The 17,718-nt window shown below is 47.3% G+C and overlaps 1 protein-coding gene across 1 annotated transcript in view; it reads right to left on the reverse strand.

Moving 5' to 3' along the window:
* Positions 1-17,718, reverse strand: part of LOC144754212 (E3 ubiquitin-protein ligase TRIM11-like) — a 154,703-nt gene that overhangs the window by 4,567 nt on the left and 132,418 nt on the right. Inside the window, exon 5 of the mRNA XM_078641798.1 lies at positions 8,587-8,639. Coding sequence (XP_078497924.1) covers positions 8,587-8,639 — 53 coding nt within the window. The remainder of the gene's footprint in view (positions 1-8,586; positions 8,640-17,718) is intronic.

A 17,718-nucleotide genomic window follows, 5' to 3' on the forward strand; every position in this document is an offset into this window, starting at 1 on the left:
GCCCTTCCTAATGTGAAGAGCATGAGCACTTCTTTAATGTTAAAGGCAGAGCACCAGCACTTCATGAATGGGAAAGAAGAGCACCCAGCACTCCTTTAATGTGAAAGGAAGAGCACCAGCATTTAATTAATTTGAAAAGGAAGAGCACCAGCACTTCTTTAATGTTAAAGGAAGAGCAGCAGCACAACCTTAATGGGAAAAGAAGAGCACCAGCCTTTAATGTGAAAGGAAGAGCACCAGCACTTCTTTAATGTTAAAGGAAGAGCAGCAGCACAACCTTAATGGGAAAAGAAGAGCACCAGCCTTTAATGGGAAAAGAAGAGCACCAGCACTTTAATGTGAAAGGAAAAGCACCAACACTTCTTAGATGGTTGCACTATTTATAATAGGGAAAGCAAACAGGTACTCAGGGATAGTAAGTAGCTACACTAGCAATACACTCCACTAGAGAAAACACTGTACTAGATGGTGCAGTGTAGCAGACAGCTACTACAAGGTATACTGTTCTAGTCAGTACACTGTATTAGGTGTCTCCATTTACAAAACTTCATGCTGCATTATGCACGAGACCACATTGTACCAGGAGGTACACTGTACTATATGGCTGTCTACACTAGACAGGACAACGTACTCATCTGTACATTGTATTTTATGGCACACTGCACTACAGAGCACATTATAGTAGATGCTATATTACACTGCACACGGATTGATTGATTTGGCAATTTATAAAGCGCAAACTAATGAACGAAGGTATCAAAGAGCTAGGCAGCACATTTCACTAAACAGTACACTACATACCACAGCAAAGTACAATAGACAGCACACTGCCTGAGACAGAGCAGGACAACAGGCAGGTTACAGTAATGGACAGCAGATTGCACTATAAAGTACACTTGACTGAATACTGTACAAGGTAACACACAAGGCTAGACAGCAAATCACAATGTTCTAGATCAAAGTTCCCTCTAATTTCTTTCCTCTGTGTGCAGCAGTGTAAGGTTTCTGTGTGCGGCAGTGTAAGGTTTCTGTGCGCTGCAGGCAAGGCTATGTGTGCCAGGAACCAGACCGCACATGTGGGTGCGACGACCAATGTTCCCTCTAATTATTTTCCTCTGTGTGCAGCAGTGTAAGGTCACCTTACAGGGAACAGTGGTTGGTTGGATACATTTTTCATTTCCCAAGAGACATTAACCCCTTGGCTGCGTGTGCTCATGGCGGCGTGGTTCTGTCATGGCCCCGCTCGCTAATTAATCTGCCCGCAGAGGCTGGGAATTAATGCCGCGTGGACAAAGCTGCAGCCACATGACGGAACCCTGCCGTCATGAGAACACGCTGTCCGTGGCTCATGATTGCGTGGTTCAGTCATAAGCAGGTAAGGGGTTAAAGAACTCAATCACAGCTCTAACTGAGTAAGAAGCAAGGCAGAAGCCCTGATCTTCTCTCACCTGGGTGGTGGCAATGTCCTACTCACCAGCTTCCATCACTCCGCATTTGCTCCATGGCATTGCATCCAATCTGCCACTGCCCATCTCATCACGGGGTTCAATATAAATCACATCACTGCGAGAGTGATGAATCCGCAAATGCTGTCCATCAAAGACTGCATAGACTTTAAGGCTTGAACTTACAAATCAGTAACAACAGATCCACTGATTCACCTGCTTGAAAATCATGACATTGGAAGACTTCAGATCGAGAAATGCAAGAATGAGAATTGGAGACAGTATACGCACCAGGACCTCCAAGAAAACCTCTTCTGGAATTCAGGCTCGCCACATTACTCTCGAAGTTCAGAAAGGAACTCAAATATTTTCTCTTCTGTGATCACCTCATCTGGCATTGATAAAGACCTCCGAGCTCCTCTGTCTATGAGCCCAACTATGAAGAAACTCTGTCCCACTTAACTCTCTCCTTTTATTGTACACTCAGAATTGCTCCCTAGTATCCATGTGAACTAAAATGGGTTCACTTTCCTATCACAATGTAACGCACTGCACTGCTTGTCACATTTTCTTCAATTTTTGGAGGACACATTCAGACATTTTTTGGAGGTGAGGAGTAAGATGAGCTAGATAGTAAAATACCCAACTTTACAAATACAGTTAATACAGTTGAAGAGACCATCATATACAAGGGGAAGCATCAGATCAGGATTTGTTGAGGAGTAGCTCAGAATGTGTCGTAAATGCCTGGAATGTCTTTGCAGCAAAAGTAGCAAAATAATAACAAGCATTGGCAAAGACAATATGTCTTGTTTTTACAGCCTCTTTACAAAAACCTTTTAACAATGCTATTCAACAGCATCAAGATGCTGTGCAGCATTATGGAAAGCTACAAAATGGAAGGTGCTATTAAGCATGCCTACAAAATGGTTTATGTTTACAGAACTCAGATGGAATAGTAGATAAAAAAATAGAATAGAAGTAGCTCAAATGTGCTTTTAAGTTGGAAATGGGAGGAGATAGCCTGGGGGAGCAGGAATGTGGAAGGAAACAATGGGGAGTGGTTGGGGAAGATATCACTTGTGGCAGAAGAACAGAAGTGTAGAAGCAACGTGGTGGAGTAGCACACAAAGATGCGTGAGACACATAGAGGGGGTGGAAACACATGGGCAAGAGAGGGAAACATGTAACATAGCAGAATATGAAAGAGAAGTACATGGGAGAGACAGCTGGAAAACACATGCACTCTCATGGAGTGCTGATAATGGACTATAATAAATTGTGCACAGCTCCATTAAGCCGAATATACTGGATGGCACACTGCACCATATAATAAATTGTAATGGATAGCACACAGTGTTAGACAACACACTGCATGTTACAGAAGAATGTTCTAGATGTTAGTACTAGACCACAAATTGCACTAGACAGCATTGAGAGCTAAGAAGTTAGCACAACACATAGTACTAGAAGGAACAATGTCCTAGATAGCTTAATGTACTAAAAGGCACTATGCACTAGACCACACTTTGCACAAAAGAACACAGTGTACCAGAAGGCGCACTGCACTAGAAGGGACATTGCTCTAGGCAGCACAGTGCTTTAGACACAATAATGTACTAGAAAGCACATCATACTGGAAGCCACACTGAAATGCACACAATACTGTGCTACACTAGTGACCCTACAGAACCTGATGCTATACTATACTAGGCAGGGAGCACACCGCACTCTGCATTCTGCACTAGAACGCACAATGCACTAGACAGAATACTGTACTAGGTGGTACATTGTCCTAGCCGATACTGTACATGGAAAGCATAATGCATTAAACTGGACCCTGTACTAAGCAGCAAACTGTACTAAAAAGCCCACTGATGGTGCAGTCAAGTAGACAGCACAGCTCACACACCAGAAGTCTGTACTAGACAGTAAACTGTGCTGCAAAGCATATCATAATAGACATGCCGTCTAGTACTGCGGGTACACTGTACTAGACTGCACTGGATGGCACACTGCGCTAGGCAGCAAAAGAAACTAGATCGCACACAACACTGCACAAACCACGATACAGAACACTGCATCAGACATTGGTAAAAAGTCTTTACAACAAAGTCTTCACCACACAATGCCTTTACCACGTAGCCTTTAACATTCATGCATTTACCATGCACATACGTGTGCCTTTACCACAGACTTTACCACACATGCCTTTCCCACTCAGATATTTGTGCCTTTACCACACAAGTTTTTGTGCATACCAAAGCAAGAACAAAATTTAACGAGTGACCATTTAGGAAGAGTTTGAGGTTCATGAGGCAAGCAGAAACACTGAGCCAGAATATCTTGCAGAACTCTCATGCCACATAATAAACTCTCTATTCCCAATTAAGCGTGAATATTGCATTTTCCATGTGAAACGTTCACTTTACTGTGACGGTTTTACCACATGTAGGATGAGTGCATCAAATCTTTACAAGTCACACATTTCGCCAGATCAACTCTCATGGAATTTGTACCAGACATGTGAAAGGAATAATGGAGGGAGAGAAGAAGAAGACAAGCATTGGAAATGCAATAGGTCTTTGCTTAATTTAGAGCTATTGGCTTTGTAAATGGCGTTGTAAATGGCAATGTGTTTTATCCATGTGTTATGGAGTGTATGTGGTGTGTAGTGAAGTTCCCGGTTTCAGATTTACTTGTAGAGCTGTGCAGTGCTTGAAATAATAGTTTGTGCCTTACAAATGAAACACAGCCTACCCTTTCAGGCCATAAACTGTGCACGTGTATTTTATATACTATGCCTGTGCACATCAGCTTCTTGTGGAGTGGGGCTGGGAAAAATGGCGCTTGAGATAGAGTGCAAATCCTTGTCATGCTGTTCGGGAACTTTTGTGATTAAATACAGCATTAGCAAAGTTGTTAAGCTGCATGGGAGACGTAGCGGCAAAACATGCTTTGTGTAGGTCAGAAATCAAAGAAGATAATCTTTGTAACAGCGCGCAGATTGATAGTATATAAGCGCAGACTATAGACTGGCAAAGCAGATCGGCAACCAGAGCAGCTGTGTATGTGTGCGTGTGGGGGTACGTATACCACGGACAGACAGACACACGGGCAGCTTGACTCATGATGATGGAGGGAGCGCTTGTTTGCAAGAGTACATGCAGCTGCAGAGACTAGCAAATAATAAGTGGAGATAGACAAGAAAGACAGACTTGGTAAGAATAGACAGTAGCAAGCATGGGCAAATAAAACGTATTGCGGAGCAGGAAAAAGCAAAAACACAGTGTACGTATGTAAAACCGCGCAGAAACAGGCCCAAAGGAAACACACCGGGTGTGTTTGATGCGAAGGGGTAGAGAGAAGAGATAAGGACACAGCTAGGTGCAGAAACACAAGCAGAAAGACAAGAGAGGCAGCGCTGTGTGTGAGTAGATCCAGCACCCACAGGAAAGGGGAAACTGGCAAATGTTGGCGCATCTTTGTGTGGGGGGACAGAGGTAATAGAGAAGGGCCTACTCACACAGGGAGCTCTTCACAGCCGAGGAATAGACGGACAGGGTCGGACTAAGGTTATGAAAAAAGGCACACACACACAGGATGTGGAATTTAATAAAATATCTACTTGTCCATGGGGCAGGTTGCTTCACAAATCTACTTGTCCTATAACAAAATCCACTTGTCCCTTTTGTGTCATGTAATGCAGCAACAAATTATGGCAGCAATCTCATTATATAAGATCTCTGATATAGCCTCTCTGATTATGGCATACCATGGTAGGGTTTGAATACTAGCCATTCCGTTATGTTGCCACGTTTCCGCAGGTCTACATACTGGGGCTGAAGATAGTGGTGATAGTTCCAGGGTTGGAATGCCCTTTTGAGTCTGTGCAAACCTACTGACTTCCATGTTTTAAGGATTTTCACCAACTCTTCTCTAATGTTTTCCCATACTGAGAAATGTTGAAACTTAGCTTCTGACCATGGCAGGTGTGAAACTTCTTCCAGGGTTGGGAAAAAAGTGGTTGGAGGGAATGTGAACTTGCAAACACTCAGATGTTCGCATGAGCCAAATCTACACATGCATCTTTGCTTATGCTAAAATGCAGTTCACAAATAATTTCTAGGAGTACTATTTCTTGGCCTACTTCTGTAACGGTTTGTGAATTCACAAAAGTTGTATATCTGCACTTAACACAAGGACATATACCATGGGTGCACTTTTGAGACTCTTTAATAATTGGGCCCCTAATTAGGTCTGGCATTAACCATGGCTTTTAGCGTTTATTAAAATTCTGTCTAGCAGCTGGCTTCACTGTGAGTGACCACATTCTGCTTTTTCACAAGGAGCATATCGGCACACAACAATTGTTCAGTGCCAGGAACTACTGTGACAATGTGTGCTTTTTGAGGCTTAAAACTATTTTTGCTTTTGCCAATGTTATATAATGGTGAGGAGCGGGCAGCTCCCACACCAATTTGGTTTTACATAAACCATGCCAAACTAAGCCAGACCTTGACAAAATTTAAACGCTCACTATCAATTTTAGACCTGCTGGCTTTGCCAATGTATGTTTATTTTTATGTTTCCCAAAATCTTATTGAAACTGGTTGCACTAATGTTCCATTATGAATATATTTGAAATATTCTTGCATACATCAACACATTTTACTAAATGATGTTGCAAATAAATGGTACTTACATTTTTACAGTAGTTTAGCCAAATGTTTTTTTACCTACTTGCATTTTTTTGTGAACATTTCATTTTGAAAGCAAAGACTCCTCAAGCTTACTTTCAAGCCTCTGCAAATATTTGCATCTGATCGGAGAGCATTCTGGGAGCATTATACGTAGCCTCATATTGCTAAACTTTGAAAACGTGTGTACACATTTTTATACTGCAACCACTGTCAGTAGTACAGTCCGAGCTCACAACATTTACTTAGAGCACTCGCCCTAATAATAAAGGCTGTGGATTGATGAAGCATAAATTCAAGTTTGAACTTCATTAACACACGTACACAATTATTACCTTAACTGCAGATATTGCTCTTCCCTGATCTATAATGTGTTACTGTAAACTGGCTGCCAAAGAGTGTGTGCTGTAAGGGGTTAGGCCAACTTGTCCCAAGGACAAAATACACATTAAAACTTGTTGCCCTTGACCCCAAACAATATGTCCTGGGCGTCGGGCTATAGAAATTCCACATCCCTGCTGTCATCACAAATGTACAAACACACAGGCAAGCAACTGGCTGTCTAGAAGGACCTGCTCTATAGTAATGTGATACAAAGAGACAGAGAGCCAAGTGGACAGGCACACAGGGAGGCAGCCAGGACAGGGTGTACAAAGACATACAGATGGTGTGTGCGTAGGGATCTGGTGGTAGGGGGAGGGATGGCCATGCACATGTGTGTTCATATGGATGTAAGGTAAGAGGAAGGCACGCGCAGTTACACTCGCGCACAGAAACAGATACACAATCACACAGACATGCCTATGTCTGCCTGTAGGTGCAGCATAGGCAGCTCCCTCTTTGATATACTGTTTCCATACAGCATTCATATAGGTAGCTGTATTTGCAGAGGGAGGCAGGCACGGTGCGTGTGCGGGTTTAGTTGTGAAGATTGGCATTCATGGGGAAGAAAGGAGGCAGTCACCTACACACGGGGAGCCAGATCCCAGCATTAATAGATGCACAAAAACAGACGGACGGAAATGTGGGCATGTATACGAGATATGGCTGTATGTTTCTGTCCGTCTACGTGTTTGTCTCACTATCTGTACATTCAGGCATTTCTCCACCTGTACACACAAGCAGAGGAACTATGCTAAAATCACATTTTCCAGAGAACCCACACGCTGCTGCTTCGGCAGAAAAACACAAAGTCTGCCGGGATCCCCCTGTCCTCCCCGTGAACCTTCACAGCTGTGCTGAAGACTTCTCTTATCTGCTTGTTAAATAAACAAGCAGATAAGAAAAGTCTTCACGACAGCCGCAAAGCAGGTGATGGTGTCCGGAGGGGCTGTCCAAAAAACGGACAGGGCGGCAACCAAAAACCCTTCTTTCCAATGGGAAGCCAGTGTTTACCATAAACGCTGACGCTACCCAATGGAAATGAGGGGCGGGGCTTACAGTCCCTTTTAGAAATCTTGGTATTGCAATATCTCTGGCTGGCGAAGAGAACATGCGATCTCCAATGCCAGGCGAGACCTACAAAAAGAAAGTGAGAGACAGACAGGGAAAGAAAGAGAGAGATGTGAGTAAGTGTAGATGTGCCCAGTGTGGTTGGGTGAACGTTAGCAAAAGAGACAATCTTAGTAACTGTGTCCATGCGCTGGATTGGTGTACGTGCATGTGCTAGGCCAGTGTAGATGCACTAGAGAACATAGAATGTGTTATGCAGCAAATACCAATTTCTGAGGCAATTCCCCATTCAAGAGTGAAAATCTCAGAATAGTGTAATAATGGAGATTCCCACAGATGTCAATCCTAGCAGCATCATTAGTTTGAGGTTTGAAATTACCGCATCTGAATTTCCAATAAACTTAGCATGAATGTCCAAGGTGAAGAAAGTTTTAAACCCAGGAAATGCAGCAGCACCTATAAAGAATGGGGTGAAGTAAATTTCTAGAAAAAGCTAGAAAAGACAAAGGTTGCAGATACAAATCAAAAGTAATTGTACCCAGACTTGAGTGCACACTACCATTAAATACCATACCACCATACCCTACTAGACTTTATCACTAGGCCATGCCATCATACCATACCACACCATACCGTCCCATACCGCCATAGCATTGCATACCATCTTACATCATGCCCTTTCATCTTATAAAATCACATGCAATACCATCTCATACCATAATAACATTCCATACCATTGATACCATGCCATCCCATCCCATCAAATTCCATGTATACCTTCCCATCCCATACCATACCACCACATCATAACATACCATACTGTGCCATTCCATCATATCCCACCCCATCCCATCCTATACCATACCACCATACCATGACATACCACAATACCATACAATAACATACCATACCACCATATCATGGCATACCATGCCATAACATTTTCATGAACAGTAATATACAGAGCTAATCATCACAATGATATTTACCTTTATAACTCTTCACCACCAACCCTGGGCACCGAATCTTCACATGATTACACCTGTAATAACCACACATCATCTTTGTATTAAAGAGCAATGACAGCTACAGGAACAAAGGATGAACATCACATAAGACCTGTATTTGAAATAAGATTCAGTATTAAGAGCAGCGGCTGCGGACTAGAGCTCAGTGTGAGTTACTGTTCATACACAACAGTCAAAGCTCTAGCGATATACAAAAGTACCTTTAATATCATATGTCAGGATCTGGGTGCTCAAAGGCAGATAGCTGACTAATGCCAGCGTGCTTCATGTGATTCCATGGAGGGCCACAGTGTGGTTTTTCTAGGAGTGGTGGTTTGCTCAGGCTGAGCAGGACTAACAGGTAAAATCTGCTCCTTGTGGGGTCTCGAGTATATACTTGATAAATAATTTCTTAACTGGGATATTCCTGCCACCTCCTCCAACACATCATTGCAACACCCAGTCCCTGCCAGTATAAACCTTGTCACCATTCCCCTACAACACTGGAAGGATTAGCACTCAACCTCTGTTACTGCAAACTCCATCATGACTGCTCTGGAACATTAGAGCACAAATCCCTCTCTGAGCCCACAAGTTTACAAGAGGGCTCAGTGAGGGAAGTACTCAATGCCGGCATCAGTATGACCTCAAAACAGAACTGTGGATTCCATCATCCTTTCGAATTTTCACGACATTTTCCGAACAAAAAAAGCTTCAAGTTGGTTCTTGTGCATGGAAAGTTTCAGGGAGATCCATCAAACAGGGGCCGAGCAAAAGGGGGTGGGAAAAGAAGTGCATATCAATGTTAATTCTCAGAATCTTTAGACAAGCCTCCAGCCCGAGCCGCTGGTCGGAATTACACCAAATAAGGTAGAAAGGTAGATTTTGTTTTTGAGATCACGCTTTTTGCAATTTGGTGTAAAGTAATTCAATATTCGATAGAAGTGAATGACAGGTGTCGAGGGTCACAAAAATGAGAACATGTAAAGGATGATAACAAATTTTAGTTACATTATAAATCATTTTTTGATGGCACCATACTAATTTTAGAAATTATGGTGTGCTCTAAGGTGATTTTACCCAGTGAAAAAGCCTTCTGCCTGGATTTCATGACTCATGTTTGAGAGAAAACTGTTTTCTCATGAATTTCCCAATGAGGTTATGGAAGATGCTCCCGAAGCTAAAATGAGAGCATATTTTCTGTAAATTCACACTATTTTTCTCAGCCATATGAGAATGAAGTCTGACATCCTATGCCAGGATTCGGAGGTGAGGATTATGCAAGTTTTTTACATTGACTTTTTTTCTGCTCGAAGCTCAGATGAATACCAGGGGGTCTGGATGCATTTGGAAACCATAGAAGATTTTTTCATGGGGATTAGAGCGTCAATAGTGGATTAAATTGTGTCCTGCAATACCATCAGGCATTTGTCCGCTGTGTCTGAGGCCGGCTGACGTGGGGGGATGAATACTTCAAGGAAAAGAGTGGGTGTTAGTTTGTGCCACTGTCTGTAAGTCAGTATTACTGGATTTCTCTTAGTTCAGGGGGACCTATAAGGTCAAATTCGATTATCGAGTGGTCTGACCACATCAGAGGGTTGGTTGATTCATAGATTATCTCTGGTGAGTTGGAGAGAACCAAATCTAACGTAAGGCCTGCAATGTGCGTGGGTGCGTCATTGTTTTGCTCAGGCCTAATGCTGACATCTCGGACAGAAGGATAGCAGCCTCTGGGTCCTTAGGGTTCTCACTATGGACGTTGAAGTCGCCCAGAAGAAGAAATTAATTGGAGGATATCACATGAGGAGCAATCACCCCTTGATTGCTCAATGACCCTTGACCCGGTCACTCCACTACCGCACGGCCCCCGTGTGCCTGGATTCTGCTGCCGCTGCCTGCTTGGCCCTCTTGCTGCCGCCTCTCCTTAGGGCCCCTGCTCTCCAGGCTTGGCCTCGCTCTCCAGGCTTGCCCAGGCTTACCCTCGCTCTCCAGGCTTGCCCAGGCTTGCCCTCGCTCTCCCCCGCTCCGCTTTCCCGCTCTTTCCAACCCCCCTCTGCTCCCTGCCGCTGCTCTCCTGCGGCCCCGCCCCCTTCTCCTGTCTCCCGATCCCCATTCGCCGCCCCGCTCCCGCCTCCCAGCTGCTCCTCCCTCCCACTTCGCAGGGACCGCGCGTAGGCGCAGCGGCCATGCGAAGCGGGCACGCTGATTGAGCGCCGAAGGCGTGCCAAAGGCAAGCCCGTCTACGCCCGTCCACGCCTGGACCGCGCCCAGCGCCAGAACCCCTGGACCCCGCCAGAGCCAGCCAACCCGACTGAGCTACGACGCCGTCACCCTCCACGCACTCAACACCTGCCGACATCCAGCCTGCTACCAAGCCACCCCGAAACGCACCCACTGAGCCTTCACCTGCCACGCCTGCTACTTCACCTGCACTCGGTCCTGCACCGCGCCAGCCAAAATAGCCGCCAACAACAACCACCTCAGGTGCATCCTGTTCAACACCCGCTCCATCCACAGGCATGCCGTCGAACTATGGGACCTCCTGGGCAAAACGGCACCAGACGTCGCCTTCTTCACGGAAACCTGGATGAACGCCTCCTCAGCCCCCGACATCGCCATTGCCATCCCGGACGGCTACAAGATCATCCGGAGGGACCGGGTCAACCAGACCGGAGGAGGCATCGCCATCGCCCACAGAAACACTATCTGCATCACGACCAACACCGACGACACCCTCGCCACCGCAGAGCACCTACACTTCCAGATTCACACCGACCCCAAGACCACCCTCAGAGGAATCCTCATCTACAGACCCCCGGGACCACGCTCACACTTCAGCGAGGCCATCGCAGACTTCATCAGCCCGCTCGCCCTCGCCTCCCCCGACTACATCCTCCTAGGAGACCTCAACTTCCACCTGGAGAACGACCAGGACAACAACACCACCGCCCTACTAGACAACCTCGCCAACCTCGGATTCAAGCAACTGGTCAACACCCCCACCCATTACGCCGGCCACACGCTCGACCCCGTCTTCTCCTCCAGCAACCACATCTCCTTCAGCCACACCACCGAGCTCCACTGGACCGACCACAGCTGCGTACACTTCAACTTCAGGAAAACAACGACCCACCACTGCCCTCAACAAACCCCCCGAAGATGCTGGAGCAAGATCACCACCGACCGACTCACCACCTCCTTGAGCCTAAACCCTCCCACCAACACCACGGACCCCAACGAAGGAGCCCGCAACCTCACACAGTGGATCACCGACTGCGCCAACACCCTTGCTCCACTGAAAAACCCTCCCAGCAACCTCAACAGCAAGAAAGCCGCATGGTTCACCAACGATCTCAAAGACTCAAAGAAATCCTGCCGTGACCTCGAGAAAGCCTGGCGCCACAACCAGTCAACGGATAACATGACAGCCCTCAAGAACGCCACCCACAAACACCACCAGCTGATCTGCACCACCAAAAGGTCATCCTTGAGAGAACGACTGGACAACAACACCCACAACAGCAAGGAACTCTTCAACGTCGTGAAAGAGCTCTCCAACCCCAACGCCAGCAACAACAACATCACGCCTTCCCAAGACCTCTGCAACTCTCTGGCCACCTTTTTTCACCGTAAGATCGTCGACATACACGACAGCTTCGGCGCTCAGAACTCGTACCCCACCACCGAACCTACACCCCCCACCACCAACCTGTGCGCCTGGACTCAGGTCAGCACAGAAGATACCACCCACACGATGAACACCATCCACTCGGGCTCCCCAGCCGATCCCTGCCCACACCGCATCTTCAACAAAGCCGACTCCATCATCGCACCCAAACTTCGGGACATCATCAACAACTCCTTCATATCCGCCACCTTCCCGGAGAGCTGGAAGCACACAGAGATCAGCGCACTCCTGAAGAAACCCACCGCAGACCCCTCAGACCTCAAGAACTTCCGCCCCATCTCGCTCCTCCCCTTCCCTGCAAAAGTCATCGAGAAAACCGTCAACAAACAGCTGACAGCCTTCCTGGAGACGAACGGCTCCCTCGACCCATCGCAGTCCGGATTCCGAGCGAACCACAGCACCGAGACCGCCCTCATCGCGGCCACCGACGACATCCGGACCCTGCTGGACAACGGAGAAACCGCCGCCCTCATCCTGCTCGACCTTTCGGCTGCGTTCGACACGGTCTGCCACCGCACCATGACAAACCGCCTCCGCCACGCCGGGATCCAAGGAAAGGCCCTGGAATGGATCACCTCCTTCCTCTCCGACAGAACCCAAAGAGTCCGTCTCCCGCCCTTCCTCGCAGAAGCCACCAAGATCATCTGCGGCGTACCTCAAGGCTCCTTGCTCAGCCCCACCCTCTTCAACGTCTACATGAGCCCCCTCGCAGCCATCGCACGCAAGCACAACCTCAACATCATCTCCTACGCCGACGAGACCGATGCATTGCAAATGCTTGTTTTTCTATTGATTCCTACCGGGGACCACGACTATGCCTGAACTTGCCTCTGAGGAGGAATGGCCCCCTCAACGCCGCTTTCCTGCAGGGGCGGACAGGCTCCTTTCTCAGGCTATAGCTAGCAGGCACACCTGCAGGAAAGGGTAGGCAAGTTGACTTTCCAGATCTCTGGTGGCATTGGGATCTCCGGGGACATGCGGGAGGGCCTAGCGAAGACACCTGGAAGGCTTCAATTGTCTGAGAGGGGCATTCCATAAGAATGTGCATACGTTAAAAAACTTACTCTACCAGGAGGAAGACTTACCCGGGAAATTGGCAACACTGTCTCACTAAACTTTTACCCTGAAGAAAGGTTCCCCGATCTGGAGGTGTGACACAGACAATGCAGGGTTCTCTGGCGATCAGGATTCTGTGAGGCCTTAGCACCCCAGTTCGCATGCATCCGGTCCTTGGAAGGGGAATACACCTCGATCAACATGTTTGAGACGGACGGTATTTACCCTCCTCGGTCCTCGGAATAGCTCCCAGAACAGAAAGTGGCGGATTATGTGGGCTGTAAAATTCGCCAGCCCAAAGACAAGGAAGTTCGAGGCCTCCTTCTGGCGGATTGCCCTTGACTAGCTTTGGGAGGAAAATTGGCAGCCACCAATAACATAGATCCAAAACTGTGCAGGTGTTTTGCAAGGTATTTGAAAGACCCCAAGAAGTGCATCAACCACCCCTGGGGAGAATGTCAAGACAATTTTCTTGACGTTGTAGGCTCACTGAAAAAAATGATCAAACTGGCAGAACAGTCAAAATAACCAAGGACCCTCCCTTCCCACAGACATCGTGGCAGGAAGGGCACAGAGGATGAGGTGCCTTTTGGGCAACGCCAAATGTGCCCTGTCGGCAGAGAAGAGACATTGAATGAATGAATGAATGAATGAATGAAATGAATGAAAGGGGTTTTGTAAAGCGCGACTGCTGCCCAAGGGCGTCCAAGCGCTAAGTAGAGGGAATAGAACTCTGAGGGACGGGGGGAGAGAGCCAGGGTGGGTACTAGTTTCTGAAGAGGAATGTTCCCTACTGAATAAAGTAGATCCTAAACTGGTGGATCTGTTCTAATCAGGAGCAGTGGCTAAAGGCAACTTATTTCGTGAGCCCTTTGTAAATGAACTGGGAAAATCTGTTGCCATCTTCTCTGCACTGGACAAAGCACAGACATTGATCCAGAAGATCTCCCCGGGGAAGGTTTTCGCCGGAGGAGGCAGGTGTCACTCCTCCGGCCACTCTTTCCAGCCAGACCCCTACAAAGGTCAACTACTCAGAACAGAACTTCTCTACCTGTCAGAATCAAGGTGCACTATACATCACAGATAAATAAACACCTAAGAAGCTGGCATACTGACAATTTTTTTTTACCAAAGTTGAGATATCAAAACATGTCAAAATGTATTAATGATGAATTCACATTATTTAATTATTAGTTTAACATTTAGAAATACAGTTCACATCCCATCCCACGCTCACTCAGCCATTCAGCCAGCAACAACCCAGTTGCATTCTGGTAGTTGTAGTCGTTTTTTTATTATGATTCGCAGAACACAGAGAATGAATCTGTGGTGGTGAGCTGTGTGCACGTGATATAGAGAAAGACTTCATCTAAGGAGCCCACTTTTTGCGATACCAGGAATCAAGTGCACAGGGCGCTCACGTTGTTCCGTGTGTGTGAGATGTTCCCCATGACAGGCCATTCATTGCTTTAACACTTCAGTTCTTGTGGGCGTGGATTGATGATGATTAAGGGGAGGGGAGGGGGGGGGGCTTTACGTGATGAGCACCAGTTAAGAGCACATTCATTGTTGTGGCGCTGCGGCCAGGGCGACAGACGCTGGGGCTCACGGTTCGATCCCCGGCACCGGTGGCAGGTGACTAGGGTGACCAACCGTCCGTAAATTTCACGGACAGTCCGTAATTTCCGTTGTCCGTGAAGGATTCTTTAACGGACGCCATTTGTCCGTCATTTTATCAGGGCACCGGTTGCCCCACCCTAAAGCCGGCACAGCTTGCACCCACCTCCCTTCTTGACTCTGATGCTGCACCAAAGCTCCTCAGATACTCAGCAGCATTGGAGAGGCACAGCGGGATGGCAACCCTCACACCTCCAGCCCTTGATGAGCTGTTAAGAGGTGCTCGAAGGTGACTGAGAGGGAGGTGCTGCAGGTTCAGGAGCAGGGCATCCATTCACATGCAAACAGCCCTGAATGCATCATGTCTCTGCTATTTAGAGGGGGGCTCACACATTCCATTTCTACCCAGGGCCCCAAACATCCTAGACTCGGCCACAATACACCCCTGATTACACCGAGGCTCTTCACCGAGCTTAATTACTGTCACTAAATTATAAGCAAACCTCGGTTCTTCAAACATGCCGTCTATAATGTAATACAATAAAGAAATGGCACAATCGCACCCACACTGATTAACAAAGTATGGAGGAAAATCAGTTCAATCAGTTCTTTTAGAGTATCTCCTGTAAGTACTGTACATCACAGTGGGGGATGGCATTTTGGACAGAGAGCCTGTCTTCTCGTTGTCTTGTGCAGGAGGGGGCAAGGAGCCCAAGAATACTGCATGCCCACCCCTGTGCCCACCCATCATGTTCACTCTCCTGTGATGGCTTCTGCCCTCCCCTCAGGGATGGCTCCTGTCCCCCCATGTTTTGGCTCCAGTCCACCCCCGCCTGTGATGGCTCCTGCCCCCCCATGTTGTGGCTCCAGTCCACCCCCGCCTGTGATGGCTCTTGTCCCCCCCTGTGGTGGATCCTGTCTCCGCCCTGGGTGGCTTCTGTCCCAGTCCTGGAACGGCCCCTGCAGCGAGGGTGAAGTTCTTGATGGGCCTCTTCTCATAAAGGCTTAGCTCAAAATTAATATGGAAAGGTGGGCGAGTAAGTGAAGGGATGGGTGAATGGCTGGATGAATTAGTGAAAGGGTGAATGGATGAATGAAAGATTGAATAAATGGATAATGAGAGAGGATGGATGGATTGATGAGTGAGGGGAAGGATGGAGAGAAAATGTAAATAGCTGGGTGTATGGGTGGAAGGGTAGCTGGATGATGGACGAGGGGAAGGATGGATGGATGGATGGGAAGGATAGGAGGAAGGATAAATGGATGGGATGGATGGATGGATGGGTGAGGGGAAGGATGGATGATGGATGAAAGGAAGGATGGATGAGGGGAAGGATGGATGGATGGATGGATGGATGGAGGAGGGGATGGAGGGGATGGATGGCTGGGTGGGTGAAAGGATGGATGATGAGGGGAAGGATGGATGGATGGATGATGAGGGGAAGGATGGATGGATGATAAGGGGGTGGGTGAAAGGATGGATGATGAGGGGGTGGGTGAAAGGATGGATGATGAGGGGGTGGGTGAAAGGATGGATGATGAGGGGAAGGGTGGATGGATGGATGATGAGGGGGTGGGTGAAAGGATGGATGGATGGATGATGAGGGAATGGATGGATGATGAGGGGGTGGGTGAAAGGATGGATGAATGATGAAGGGAAGGATGGATGGATGATGAGGGGAAGGATGGATGGATGATGAGTGGGTGGGTAGAAGGATGGATGGATGGATGATGAGGGAAAAGGATGGATGGATGATGAGGGAAAAGGATGGATGGATGATGAGGGGAAGGATGGATGGATGATGAGGGGAAGGACGGATGGATGATGGGTGGGTGAAAGGATGGATGGATGGAGAGTGGGTGGGTGAAAGGATGGATGGATGATGAGTGGGTGGGTGAAAGGATGATGAGTGGGTGGGTGAAAGGATGGATGGATGGATGAGTGGGTGGGTGGATGGATGGTGGGTGGGTGAAAGGATGGATGAGTGATGGTGGGTGGGTGGGTAGGTGGGTGGATGGTTGGGTGGATGATGGGTGGGTAGGTGGATGAGTGAAATGATGGATTGATAAGTGCAAGGGTGAATGAATGGACATATGAGTGAAAGGGTGGATGTAAGGATGGATGAGTGAGTGAAAGGGAGGGTAGATGGACAAAAGGATGAATAGATGTGTGAAGGAGTGAAATGATAGATGGATGAATGATAGGGTCAATGGATGGATTCATGAGTGGATGAGTAGATGGATGGATGGGTGGGTGGATGGATGGATGGATGGAAGGAAGGATGGCTAAGTGAAAGGGTCAATGGAGAGAGAAAGGGAGGATGGGTGGATGGCTAAAAGAGTGGATGGGTGGAAGGATTAGTAAGTGAAAGAATGGCTGGATTGGTGAAAGGGTAAATGGCTGAATGGATGAGTGAATGGATGGATGGGATGAAGAGTGGATTGATAAGTGTACAGAAGGATAGGGTGAAAGGGTGGATGGATGGATGGATAATGGAGGATGAGTGAAAGGATGGATGAGGGGATGGATGAAGGGATGGATGAGTGAAATGATAGATGGAAGGATACATGATGGATAGGTTTGCAAATGGTTGAATATGTTTGGAAATGGCTGGGCTTACTTATATACTATTGCGCGACCTCTGATGTGTCTGTAAAACGTACCTATTGTCCTGAAGTTTTGTCCTGAATTTTGACCTCCTGTCCTGAATTTGTGTCCTGAATTTTGACCCTTTGTCCTGAATTTTTACACT

Source organism: Lissotriton helveticus, chromosome 5_1 (assembly GCF_964261635.1).
Source record: "Lissotriton helveticus chromosome 5_1, aLisHel1.1, whole genome shotgun sequence".
In the NCBI taxonomy this organism is placed as follows: domain Eukaryota; kingdom Metazoa; phylum Chordata; class Amphibia; order Caudata; family Salamandridae; genus Lissotriton; species Lissotriton helveticus.